This window comes from Melanotaenia boesemani, chromosome 11, assembly GCF_017639745.1.
Source record: "Melanotaenia boesemani isolate fMelBoe1 chromosome 11, fMelBoe1.pri, whole genome shotgun sequence".
Classification (NCBI taxonomy): domain Eukaryota; kingdom Metazoa; phylum Chordata; class Actinopteri; order Atheriniformes; family Melanotaeniidae; genus Melanotaenia; species Melanotaenia boesemani.
The window spans coordinates 32,365,094-32,377,873 of record NC_055692.1 but is presented as its reverse complement, the minus strand read 5'-3'; the positions used below and the strand labels follow the sequence as shown (position 1 = coordinate 32,377,873).

Genomic DNA, 12,780 nt, shown 5'->3' with positions numbered 1-12,780 from the left:
CATGAAAACTGTCAGAAACAGCATGAATTAGGAGGATAACGTGGGTTTTGGTGGATTATGTTAACAGCTGTGCCGAAAATCAGCTTCTCTTGCAGAGATATGGACAAAATTTGTAGATTTAAAATAGCATTCATAATAACTTTTTCTTTCTGGACACCTGATGATAAAAAATACTAAATGTGAGGATTGGAAAATATTAGAAACCTCATAAAAAAGAGATTTTTTGTTGGATTTGGTTGACAGCTGTAAAAAAGCAGCTGCATGCTACCAAGATGACGCCAAATTTGTATTTTTAATATGGCATGATTTATAGCTTTTGTGTTTATGCATTATGTGTTAAAATGTAGATTATATTTATTTATTAGGGTCCGAGCCATACAAAGTATGGCGGGGCCCTATTGTTCCTGAAATGTTTATTCTCCTTCTCCTCCTTCTCCTAAGCATTTCGACCCCAAATTTGACCCCCTAAACACCCATGAAAAGTTGTGAAACTTGGCACACACATCAAGCCCGGCGAAAATCGGATTATCATAAGGTCCGCATACACTTCAATGCAAAAGTGGCTCAACAGCGCCCCCTAGACACCCCAAAAATCCCCAAATGAATGGGGTCCCAAAAGTCTACTTGGACGTAGGAACACGAAACTCGGCACACACGTCTACCACCCCGAGTCAACCCAAAAACTCAATTGAACATCTGTTGCCATGGCAACGGGGTGCCCGCCATCTTGGCGCGTGCGGCCATTTTTTTGACATTTTTTGCACTTTACACACATCGTATTTGAACGAACTAGTCTGAGGGGATTCGTGCGATTGACTCCAAACTTGGTGGGAAGCTTCCTGACAAGTTGGGGACCAAACGCTCCTCAAATCTTTCTAATAGCAGAAAGCGTGTTACCGTGGCAACCGACAGAAAAAGCCTTCTCGCCATGAAACACGGTTTGCTCATATCTCCATAGAAATACATGGGATCTGCACCAAACTTGACAGTATTGCTACTGGTGACACCCCAAGTCCAGCAAATAAGTCAAGCAAACACCTGTTGCCATGGCAACGGGGTGGCCGCCATCTTGGATTTCACTGCCATTTGAACGAACTAGTCTGAGGGGATTCGTGCGACTGACTCCAAACTTAGTGGGAAGCTTCCTGACAAGTTGGGGACCAAACGCTCCTCAAATCTTTCTAATAGGAGAAACCGTGTTACCGTGGCAACCGACAGAAAAAGCCTTCTTGCCATGAAACACGGTTTGCTCATATCTCCATGGAAATACATGGGAACTGCACCAAAGTCGACAGTATTCATACTTGTTGGGTCCTTAACAGATTACAACACCTGTTGTCATGGCAACATAGCATGTTAGCTAGCAGAATTAGCATGCAAGCAAAAAATGCTAACTAGGTATATCAACATTTCAGATTTTCAGCTGGGTGTTTTGTCATGTTACCTTCCATGTTACCAGGTTACCTACCATACTAGGAAAAGGTGTATGGGACGGGTGGCGGGGTCCAGGCCGCTCGGACCCGATGGATGCCGCTTGCAGCTTTAATTATATTTATTTTTATAAAGGCAGCTCTAGAGGAAAAATAAAGTGTAATTATGCAGGGACAGGTTAATTAACCTTCACTGAAAATGATGTTTGATTTGTGCAAAGAATTTGGCGAGCAACAAAAAAATGTGACACTGAAAGACATTTCCAGGATAAACACATCATCAGCTGAAAATACCAAGCTGATGACTGTCAAAAAAGCTCTTTTAAAACTTCTGTGGGAAGGAACAGTGCAAACATAAAGCCTGCACCAAGATAAAAGGGAGAAAATGATTTTTTTTAAAAAATATTTTTAAATTTTTAAATGTTTTTTAAATGTTTTTAAATATTTTTTAAAAATATTTTTTAAATCTTTAACAAAATGTAAAAAAAAAAAAAGTTTACTTACCCTGTCAAAATTATTTTTGTGCAAAAGGTATCTACCAGGGGCCAGAAGACAAGAATCAGACTGTGTCAGCAAAGGTTTTTACCGTAAAGTGACACAAAAGGTCTCAGACACAGTATGGATTAGATATAAAACATATGGCTTTAAAGGGTTAAAGGGTTAAGATTATTCACGAAAGCAGAATCCACAAAAGAATCATTCCATAAAATACTGTAGCATCTATGCTTCTCTTAAAAAACAAATGTGAAATTATTCAGAGAATTAGAGACATGTGTCTCTCCAGGCCAGGACCATTAAAGTTAACATCTGGGAAATCTGAATCACCTTCAGCAGATTCAGTCATTTATGAGTGCAGCGCTGTTGTGTTGGTGTGTGAACTCTGATGGTGTTCATGTTTGGCATTTTCTTTTGTTACAGCAAAAGAAGCGATAAAATGATAGCAGTTTAGTTAGTTATTTTTAAGAGTCAGGCTTTGCAGCTCTAAACTATGTTTATTGGTTGGACAGGAAATAGCCCTATTTTTAGTAAACATTGTGGACCCGTTGGTTTGAGGTTACTGGCTGACAGATTCACCAACACTGGATACAATGCTGAAAAAAAGTTTGAGGGTTAGAGTTAGCAAGTGTAAAAAAAAAAAAGAGGCATATTCAAATAAACAACAGACTTTATTAAACCCCACACATTTTGGTCTGTCAGAAGGCAGGAACAGGCAAAACCTTATAACAAACTGATATAAAATATAGTACAATAGTGCCAAAACAAATACTAAAGGGGAACACAAGAGAGGAAAGCAGGACACAAGGAGGTAAAATAGCCTTAAAATGTTTATTTCACAAAAACCCATCACACTAAGCTGTGTAAATAAACAGTGCATATACACACTGGATGTGAGAGAGCTCACTGGTTTGTTGAGATCTCACACAACCAGATTTAATTACTTCATAAACTCACTTTCTCACACACACTTCCAGCAGGACGGGCTACTAGCTTGTAGCACATGCAGCACTAAGAGTGAAGACACTTCATGTGTAAACAAACATACAGGCAACACTGTAAATAAATAAATAAATAAACACTGAAGAGCAGACAATAAAAAAGAACAACTAAACACTGGTGTAATTTACAGAATTGCATGCTGGCTGCTGTGGTCAATAAGTCAGTATTGTGAAAAGCACATTCTGATGGTCTGATCGGTTCTTTCCCATCGTCTTAAGGCAGTTAGGATGGGTTCATGTGTATTTTGCTGCAGGTATTTATGCTCCTCTACACTTTATCTGTGGTGCAAAGCAAACATGTGGGAATCAAAGACAAAAAGAAATGAAAAAGACAAATAGATCCATTTCAATTCATGTTAAATTACAAAGATGACAAGTTTTACATTCACTTCAAACTGCTGTTAAGGCAAATCTTCTTCCATCCATGAGGAGTTGTTTTTGCCGTTTCACACTGTGCGTGAAATCTTCAGTGTAAGCAAAAATGTTTCACGTGTTACGCATTTGTAGGGTTAATGAAAGGACTGCTGTGCTGTTTATGTAATCTTGGTTCACAGAAAGAGGAAATATCTGCACATGTTTATGCCTTAAAACTAAAAAGCAGTTACAAACTTATTTTTTTTCCCCAGGATTTTAAAGGCCAAACGTGCGTTTAACTCTGCTAATAACAAGATTAATACGTCAACACAAAAAAAAGTGACCACATTCCTTTTTCACTTCTTCTTTTTCAGGTTTCAACATCACTTCAAACAAGAAGCATGAAATTCTGCAGCCAAAATCAAGCCTGAATGTCCAATGTTGACACAGGAAAAAATATGAGCAAATAAAATTCTTAAATCTCCATCAGATTTTAGTAGAGAGCTTATGAACAACCGCAAACATAAGAGCATGAAGGGAAAACAAAGAAAAGATCAAGTTTGGAAGGAACATTTGGAATGGAGGACAAAAAACAGAAAAAATACATAATAATAATGATAATAATAATAATAATGATAATAATAATAATAATAATAATAATGGATTTCCTCCTCACTGTAACAATGTCTCCATCTTAACCGTTTTATGAGCACATTTCAGTGTCATCTTTTCTTAATGTATAATGTGGAGGAGTGTTACTGAAGGTTACATGTTAGTGTAAGAGTGAAATTCTGTTAAATAAAAATAAATATCCTCGTGGCTTCAGTTGTGCCCGCTCACACTCATGCACATGCACATGTGTGTCCTCTAACTGAGAAGCTCCAGGTATGTGACTGGCACTTTTCCTTTCAGGTTTCCTCGCTCTCCAATCAGCCAGTCAGAGTCCATTCCCGGCACTGTGTAAACGGTAATCAGCTGGAATGCAGAAGGCAGGAATACTTTAGCGTCAGAATAGAGATGAACAAAAGCAGTTCAAAGGAAAAAAGATTGTTTCACAGTTAAATGGTGCGCTGGTATCACCTCTACCTGTGTATGTAGAGTTAGCCTTGGTATGAAACCATTAACAGTTTTCATTCCATTCATGCGACACCTATTGTATATAAAGTTTTAGAGGATCGACGTTTCGTTTTCGCCAAGCCTGTAGGTTTCATTTTCCTCTAAATGACAGAGTGCATCACAGCCAACCGATACTTGGCTGATGTCACTCAACTGCTCATACTCTTACAGATGTACCAGAGTTATATAAACAATTTCCAAACAGTGAATACACAAAATATTAAAAGTACTCAACTAGAATAAAATGAACCTTAAGAGTTATTTTGGACCAGGATCTGTTCTGTGACTCATTAAACACGTCTTCGTACTTCATCTTTCATCTACAAAATATGGCTAAAATAAAGAGCATTAGTGCAACTCTGCTACGCTACTCTCCCAAATACGTCCAGGAAAACCTCCAGCTGATCCAAGATGCCGCATCGAGGGTCCTTGGAGTTTAAAAGTAGAATGGGAGCCCCCTCTCTGTGGAACCAGCTCCCAGTCTGGCTTCAGGAAGGAGACGTTTTATCTACTTTTAGGGCAGGCTTCAAACTTTCCTTTTCGATGACGTTTATAGTTGGGACTGGCTTGATGAACCTTAATTATGTTGCCATAGACTTGGGCTGCTGGGGGACGTCCCATGATCCTCTCTTTACTCTCCATGTATAAAAATTCTGTTGTTTTCCTTCATTTCTGTTTCTCAGTAGGTATTTCTGGCCTATAGTTATGATGCTTGTTGACCCCCTCCCGGTCCAAGTGGTTGAGGCAGATGTTTGAGGCTTCCGGAGTCTGATTCTGACGAAGGTTTTTCTTTACATTTCTGCCCCCTTAGCAAGGCAATTTCTTTCTATGAACTGGCTTATATGGACAGTGCTATTTTAAACTGGATTAATGCAGATTATATACTGGATTTGTTTTAATGGATTATAATTGAATTTAAACTATATTGAAACTTGGTTTAACTGGGGGTTGCAACATTCTTCTGGTCTGAGAAGAATTAGTGGATGAAACAAACTACGAACAAGAAAACATGTTTATCTACTGTAAATCTACGGCAGACCAACTTCCTTTTATTTACCACATAGAACAAAACATGAATCTGCATCAAATCGTATTTCTTTCAGAGCTTTTACATCATTTTCACTTCATCACTGACCACAAGCCATTTCCCTCAGCTGTCCTACACGTTTTAGTTGCGTTTACCCAATACCGTAGTCCACTTCCTGTTAGTTCACTTGAAGAGGAACGAAACGAGTGTTTTTAAGCAGACCAGGGTTTACAACAGATTTCATTTGCACATTCATGCCTGCCCAAACAAACAGGAATTTCCCAGCAAAAAAACTAGGCTTTAAATCAGAAGGACTGGTGTGACTCCACCTTAACTGAACTGCAATGCTTTGTATTTTTACTGATGATAAATGTAACAACACACTGGTAATTTCTGGATTTTTTTCACTATCAGTTGATGCTGCTTTGAGCAATGAACCAGAGAGGACCACTCCTAAACAATTCAACTTTAATTCTCAATGAGCTTTGTTTAGAAACAGACCCTGGGCATAAGGAATGTTAACTTTGGGGATAAACTACACCTAAATGTGAGGAATTTCCTTCAAATCAGAATACTGGCAAGAACCACGCAAAATGAACCGAAATCTATTCATTCACCCAAGAAAAGGACTTAAATATCCTAGTTTAAACTTGTTAGTTACTTAGACAATTATTCAGCTGAAAAAAAGAAGATTTCTATGAAATCATGAAAAGTTCAACCGTGCCTGAACATCTGTGTTGGATGAAACCAAACTGCTGACCACAGCTATATTCAGTGCAGTGGAATTTCAGTCTTTCAAAAGGCTTCAATTAAAATTTTTGTTCAAGCTTATACCTTTTTTTTCAAACTGAAGTTATCTCAAATTATACTGCAGATGGTTTCTGTTATACAGCATTTAACAAGGTTTAAAACGAAGGACGGGACTCATCTTTACTGCCCACATGACATTCACTTCCACTCTGTGGGTGGCAACAGGTGAGTCACAGGAAGACATGTCTGGTGACCTTTTCCTCCTAATGCTACAGTCTGACTGCTATTAATTTCAACACTATCACCCTAAATGTCTGACCTGTTCTGTCTTTTCGTTACATAATTGAATAATTAAAAAGCAGAGCATGGCAAGAATTCTAATGACAGAAAGTAATCACGTCTTTTCTGCATAAATACAATTTGAAATGAGGAACAAGTTCATTGAGTGTCCAAAGAAACAGTGAATGGAAACAGATGTTTGATAATTAAAGCTTAAATTAAGTAGAAACCCATAAGATCAAATAACATGACTTTTAAACCTATAATTAATGAGTATGTTAAAATAAAGTTTGTTTTCTTTGAATTATATTAATTTTTGGTTATTTAAAACAAATCTGGACAATTAAAAAAATCTGAATTAACTAGATGATTTTACAAAAAAATTGGTTTAGTTTTCAGTATTTGGCTTTGAGATATTGGGAGATACTCTTGTCTCAAAATTATGTAGATATATTAAAAGTTGTTGACTTGTGCAAGCCCCTAAGACCCCTGGAGTTGTTCAGATCTCCAGTGTTGGTAGAAACTCCTTTTGTAGATGCTTACTTACAGTTATTTATTCCCTACAGATTGTTTTCATTTTTAATTTTCTCCTGATCGAGCCAAGACAGGGGCCATTTATTCAGATTACAATGATAGAAATGTGGAAAAAAATAAATAAATAAATAAAAGTGAAGTTAAAAAAGTTAAGAAACCTATGAAGGTAAAAAAGTGCCAAAATGCACAAGCTTGTAGATTTGATGTGAAAACTTGTAGAATACAGTGTGGGAAGTTTATGTTTCTTCAAACTCAGTTCTTACATATGTCTGAGTTTTTCTCTGCAGCAGAAAATTTTGACATAAAAGTTCAGATTTTTTTTTTTTTTTTAAATTTGTATTCACAAGTTTTTACATCAAATCAAAGCTTGTGCATTTTGGTACATATTTACCTGCATAAAATCCAACTGGCTGCTTGAGAAATAGCTGAACTAAAGCACAGGACTGTATACAAGACAGCTATCTCAACCCTTCTGTGTATGAATCTTTTAATATCCACGTGCGTGTAGATCTAAAGACCTACAACAATGCTGATAAATTCAAAGCGGGAGTACTACAAACACTTTTGTCCAATTACATAACTACTGCTCCAGTGTCATCAGAAAAAGTTATGCAAAGTAACTGAGGCAATTGCCTCAAATTTAAAAATGGCCTGTGAGTCATTTTCCTTTCTAGACTAAAGAATTTACAAGATTTCAGATCAAACAGTGGATGATGAAACCTCACCTCATCAGCTAGTAGGGAAAGCTCACTGGAGTCAGCAGCATCGTAGTCATAAAGAACTTTGGCTTTGCGGGTTCCTGTAGCTGGTGCTTGAACTTCTTCGATCTTCAGGGTATCCGTCTCCACTGGGCTGCTAATGTCATCTGATGCAGAGCCGGGAGCCGCCATGGAGTGAGTGGAGTTCAATGCAAAAGCATTGGGAAGCCTGAGGGCCAGAGGGCAGACATTACACAGAAAATACTGTCTGAAATACCATCCATCCAAAAAAATAACACACTGTCAGCAAAACCAATCCCAAACCCAGAAGTCAACGTATGCACAACACTTCCAGTTTAAACTCAAGCACTTAACATGAAGTGTAATAAAAATATGTATTTCAGCCACCTAATCTCTGGTATAATATGCTCCACAATAGATGCGCAAAGCTAAAACAGCCAAACAAATGACTGTTTTATTACAAGGAGACACAAACTGAACACACACATCCAAAGAGTTTCATTTTCAAACAAACTTTGGTGAAATTAGGAGTGAAAAAGATGGAGGTTGATAAATTTCATGAGATTGCACCGTGCTTGGTACCAAAATGGCAGAAAGCAACTTAAATCAGCTTAACGTAAGAGCTCTTTTTGGAGTTCTTGGATTTGGAGATGACACTGCTTGTAGTTAACGTAACAGCCCTGGTAAAGGCCTGTTTATGCTCCATTATGTATGTTGCCCTCCTCATACTTCCATGCATCTTGTTAAGTCAACTCAATTCCTCCACTAGTGGGCAGTGCTAAGTTCAGAGTTCATTCCTGTGAGTCGACATCAGTTTCAGACACCATTTGGCAGCGCTAATGGACCGGTATGACAATTTTTCCAACCCCAACACGCCCTAAACACGAGCATATCCTTTCGTCAAAACCTGCACAATTTCTTTAATTGCTGTGTTCATCCATAGATATATACATTTAGATGCCGCATTCAGGCTTGTCGGGCACGTCAACACGGCCGCCATCTTGGGCCGGGGTTTCTGTCAGACCCCGTCAGATCAGTCAGACTGTGCGTCTGAAACAAAAATGCCAGACTTTTGTGCTGCATACGGATGTTCCTGTGAAAGAAACACGGGAACAAGGAAACATTTCACAAGTGGTTTTATATTATTTAACTGTTATGAACTTGTTGAATTCTCTGCATCTCTTAAGCTAACATAAATGAAACCGGATATGTCAGGAGAAGAAAGCAAAAAATGCTTTTGTTAGTAAGACATCAGTGACATGGTTAAAGTGAAATTTGGCAATCAGCCACTTCATATAATTGTGCTAAGTAGGTCATGTCATTCCAACATTATCTTTTAAATCAGTTTCACGGCACCAACATGAACTTTAACTGCCCACGTAAGTTATGTAACTGAACTGTAGCTACATGAGAATAGAGAACTGAGCAATGTCCAGATGAAATTGTTTTGTGTGTAGGAGGTAGCATGTGTAGCAGCATTCAGGAGGAGAGACTTTGTGCTGAAGGACTGTTCAGTTGTCTGCAGCCGTCATTTTAACCCAGAGGACTTTGACAGGATTGGACAGTCAACTGGTTTGAAGGAAGACGTGATACCATCCATTTTTAAGTTTCCTGACCATCGTTGCAAAGTTTGTTTTTAACTCATTCCTTTATTTATATTTCATATTATTCATAATAAAAACACAAATATAACTCCATATATGTGCATCACCATTATTATTTCTGAGTATTGCAGAATAAAATTCAGTATGCAAGTGGGTTTGTGTCTGAGTATGTGTAAGTGTATGATATAAATAAAAAAAATTAATCTGTTGCATTGTAAATATGTGTGACATTTATAGTAAACCAAAGCAATTGAAAATTGGTTGAACATTTAGCGACTTATGGCGATTTTAATAGTTGATAAACCTCTGCCTTGGTTGACTAATGTAGTAAGCTGATGCGGCTTCCCGGGCCCAAGATGGCGGCCGCGTTGACGCATCGTTCCATGGACAGCAGCGTCAGAAGCGACATCTACGTGTATATATCTATGGTCCTCATCTTCATTCTTCTTCTGCTTTTTTGTTCCCTTCCCGAGCCTCTTCTTCTTCTCTGGTTTGTTCTTTTGCTAGTTGAATGTCAGCTATTCTGCTCAGCACTGACCCTGTGATTTCTGGTATTGTTCCATCTTCTGCCTCAAGTGACGGATAGCTAAGCTCCCTGGAAACGGACCAAATTATGCGCGTAGTCGACAGAAGACGTATGAAACTGTCCCTCTGTGTATCCGTCTTCTGCCGAGCAGAAATGGGCTTTAAAGACCAAGTCCACGTCAATGTGCAGAGGGGTGTGGTCATTTTATGATTTGCAATTGACTGAAAGTCAGCAAGGACAGCGGCCTGTCATGCAAGATGTCAGAGCCCCCTGCAGCTTTATCAACATTTTGTGCTCTGCTGCCTTTGTGATGGGCTGAATGAGAAGTTTTTTAAGTAATAAGAGCAATCCTAAATTTGATTGAATCTCTCCAGGAAGCTTCAGACAGTGAGTAAATATGTGGTATAGAGTAAAACACACAGAGAGAAAAACATTACCACACATGAAACATGCAAACAATACGTCATACTCACACATCCTCATCACAGCTGAGAGCATGAGACAGCGGACATGGTAATAACATCTTTATAACCTTGTACTGATTCACTAATTTCTCAGGAAATAATTCAGCTCAAATATGATTTATTGTTTTTTTGTTAAGCTCATTTATTTTAGTCAAAACTAACTCATTGTGACTTGAAATAAGGAAAACAAACGTAAAAAAACTTGAATGATTATAAGAATATGGCTGATGGTAGTCTTCTGTCTTCGTCAGAGGTGTAGCGTGTACACATGACGTTCACTGAGGCGGCGCCGACCCGCCAGAGTGGTTAATCTGAACGACGGGTGGATGCCGCTTCCTGCTGATGGCTTGCCATTGGAGGAGGATGTTGCTCCAGGTGTGGGAAAGCAAGAAAGCCCCCTCATCCCGGTTCATGGCTGTGTGGGTTGGCTTTCTGATCACCACTGCTTCCATGATCCAACGCCGGTGCTAGTGCAGATGACTTTGGCCTTTTCTCAGTAAATGATGTGATTTTCCTGTTTGCAGTGGTCCGTTCTTGCTGATTTCATGTTTTCCTGTAGTGCCTGTTCTTTTCTTGATCGTGTTTGTCTTTATTCAGTTTCTTTTTCAGCATTGACCTGTCGTTCGGATGAGCCGTATTGGCAGGTCGGCGCCGCCTCAATGAATATCAGCCGATTTGTACACGTCACACACCATCCAGTGACACCTCTGACGAAGACTATAGTCAAAACATGCCATGTAGGCTTATGACAAAACTAAGTGATAACATAAGAAATACATCAGCTATAGAGAAATATAGACACTATGAACTTTACTTTACAGAAGATGTGCCTGAAAACTAAACATTTTGCTTTCCATCTTGATTTTAGACCAGAACTCTCAAACTTTGGGTCTTAAGTGTCACACAAGTATTTGGACAATTAGCTAAAATGATGTTGCAGTAATGAAGCCTGGAAGAGACACATGCAAAGTTTTCCAGCATCACTTTGAGACAGAAATAAAAGCTGCTGTAGTCGCTGTTTAATAGGTGGAAGAAAATAAATGTTCTGCTCAAAGATGATCCTGAGGTTCCTCAGAGTAGCACTCGATGCTGATGTGATGTGGGGCTGCTCAATTATGGGAAAAATGATAATCACGATTATTTTGATTGAAATTGAGATCTCGATTATTTAGCACAATTATAGATGGGGGGGACATTTACTGTGGTAATGCCGACTAGTTTCTTTCCACCAGGTCCCCATAGCTATTGTTTGTCTCAAACCAGCAGCTATGTTCCGCCTGGTGTGATCTGGAAAAAAAAATAGTCTGGAGACATTTCGTTATGACGTTGAAATCCGCATCAATAAAATGTAGCGCGACATTTCTATACGGCTCTGGTGCGGCTTTACCACAGGTCCGTAGCGGTGGCGAAACATCGGACTGTCACCACGTCTTTCACAACATCCTCACTACACTCATCATACAGGGAAGAAAGAGACAGTCCACTAACATGGTGGTGAGATGGCAGTGATGCCGTTTGTCCAAAGTGTTGATGAGTTTCTTAAATCCCGGATTGTTCACTGTGTTAATTGAGAAAAAAGTTCTCTTTGTTTATAACGTTTGTCTCTCTGTGACTCTGGGAGCTGGTGGATATTTTAGTTGCGACTCACAAAACATTTTTCTATTTTTTTGTGTTGCGTCGCAAGCCCCCGTGTGCACGTCTGCGTGCACGAACGCAACATTTTACATGCACTGTCGCCTGTCGCTTGGCTGGAGGAGAGCAGCGATTTTCGCGGTCGGGGCTGTGGGAGGAGTCTGCAGCAGTGGGAGGAGTCTGCAGCAAAGCGCTGCAATGACAGCTGCGCTCAATTTGAAAACAGCACAAATCGAAGGACAAAAAATAATCGGACCATTTCATTTTTATGACCGTTGAAAACCCAGATAGTAATTGCGATTAAAATTCGATTAATTGCCCAGCCCTAATGTGATGTCATCCAAAGAAAGTACACGCTTTGATAAAGAATCTCTGATCAATGCTTCAGTTTTCACTGCCCCTAAAAGAAGATCATTTAAACTTTGTTCTTCTAACCTGTTTTGATGGCACACTGACATCCCTGGAGCAGTCGCTGTCCTGCAGCATCCCAAGGCTGAGAAACCACATTTCACTACTTTTCCACCTCAGCGCATCACTTTACAACAGTATAGTAAATATACCGTGCTGTGGAGAAACTAAAAATCTTCTTAGAAAAAAGATTCAGCGGCAGACGAAGAAGTCCCCCTTGGTTTATTTATCAGGTTATATCACAGTACAGCAATTGTACACCACATTTGCATTTTCGTGGTCTGGGGGACAGAGCCTCCATTCGCTCTACAGTCCTGTCTTATTTAGAGCTCAACACACCCATAGGGCAAAGCCCTATTCATGTCCATTACCCAATCATGGTATTGATAAAGGTTCCATCTGGGCTCCTAATGTTTACAGTGTATATTTTTAATTAATTAT

The 12,780-nt window shown here is 39.1% G+C and overlaps 1 protein-coding gene across 4 annotated transcripts in view; it reads right to left on the bottom strand.

The window, feature by feature from the left end:
• Window positions 1–2,577: 2,577 nt before the first annotated feature.
• sh3glb2a (SH3-domain GRB2-like endophilin B2a) overlaps window positions 2,578–12,780 on the bottom strand; it is a 48,332-nt gene continuing 38,129 nt past the window's right edge. For all 4 annotated transcript variants that reach the window (XM_041998759.1, XM_041998761.1, XM_041998760.1 and 1 more), the window contains 2 exons: window positions 7,712–7,913; window positions 2,578–4,255 (listed from right to left, as the gene is read on the bottom strand). In XM_041998759.1, the coding sequence (XP_041854693.1) occupies window positions 4,148–4,255; window positions 7,712–7,913 (310 nt within the window). In that variant the 3' untranslated portion in view covers window positions 2,578–4,147. The remainder of the gene's footprint in view (window positions 4,256–7,711; window positions 7,914–12,780) is intronic.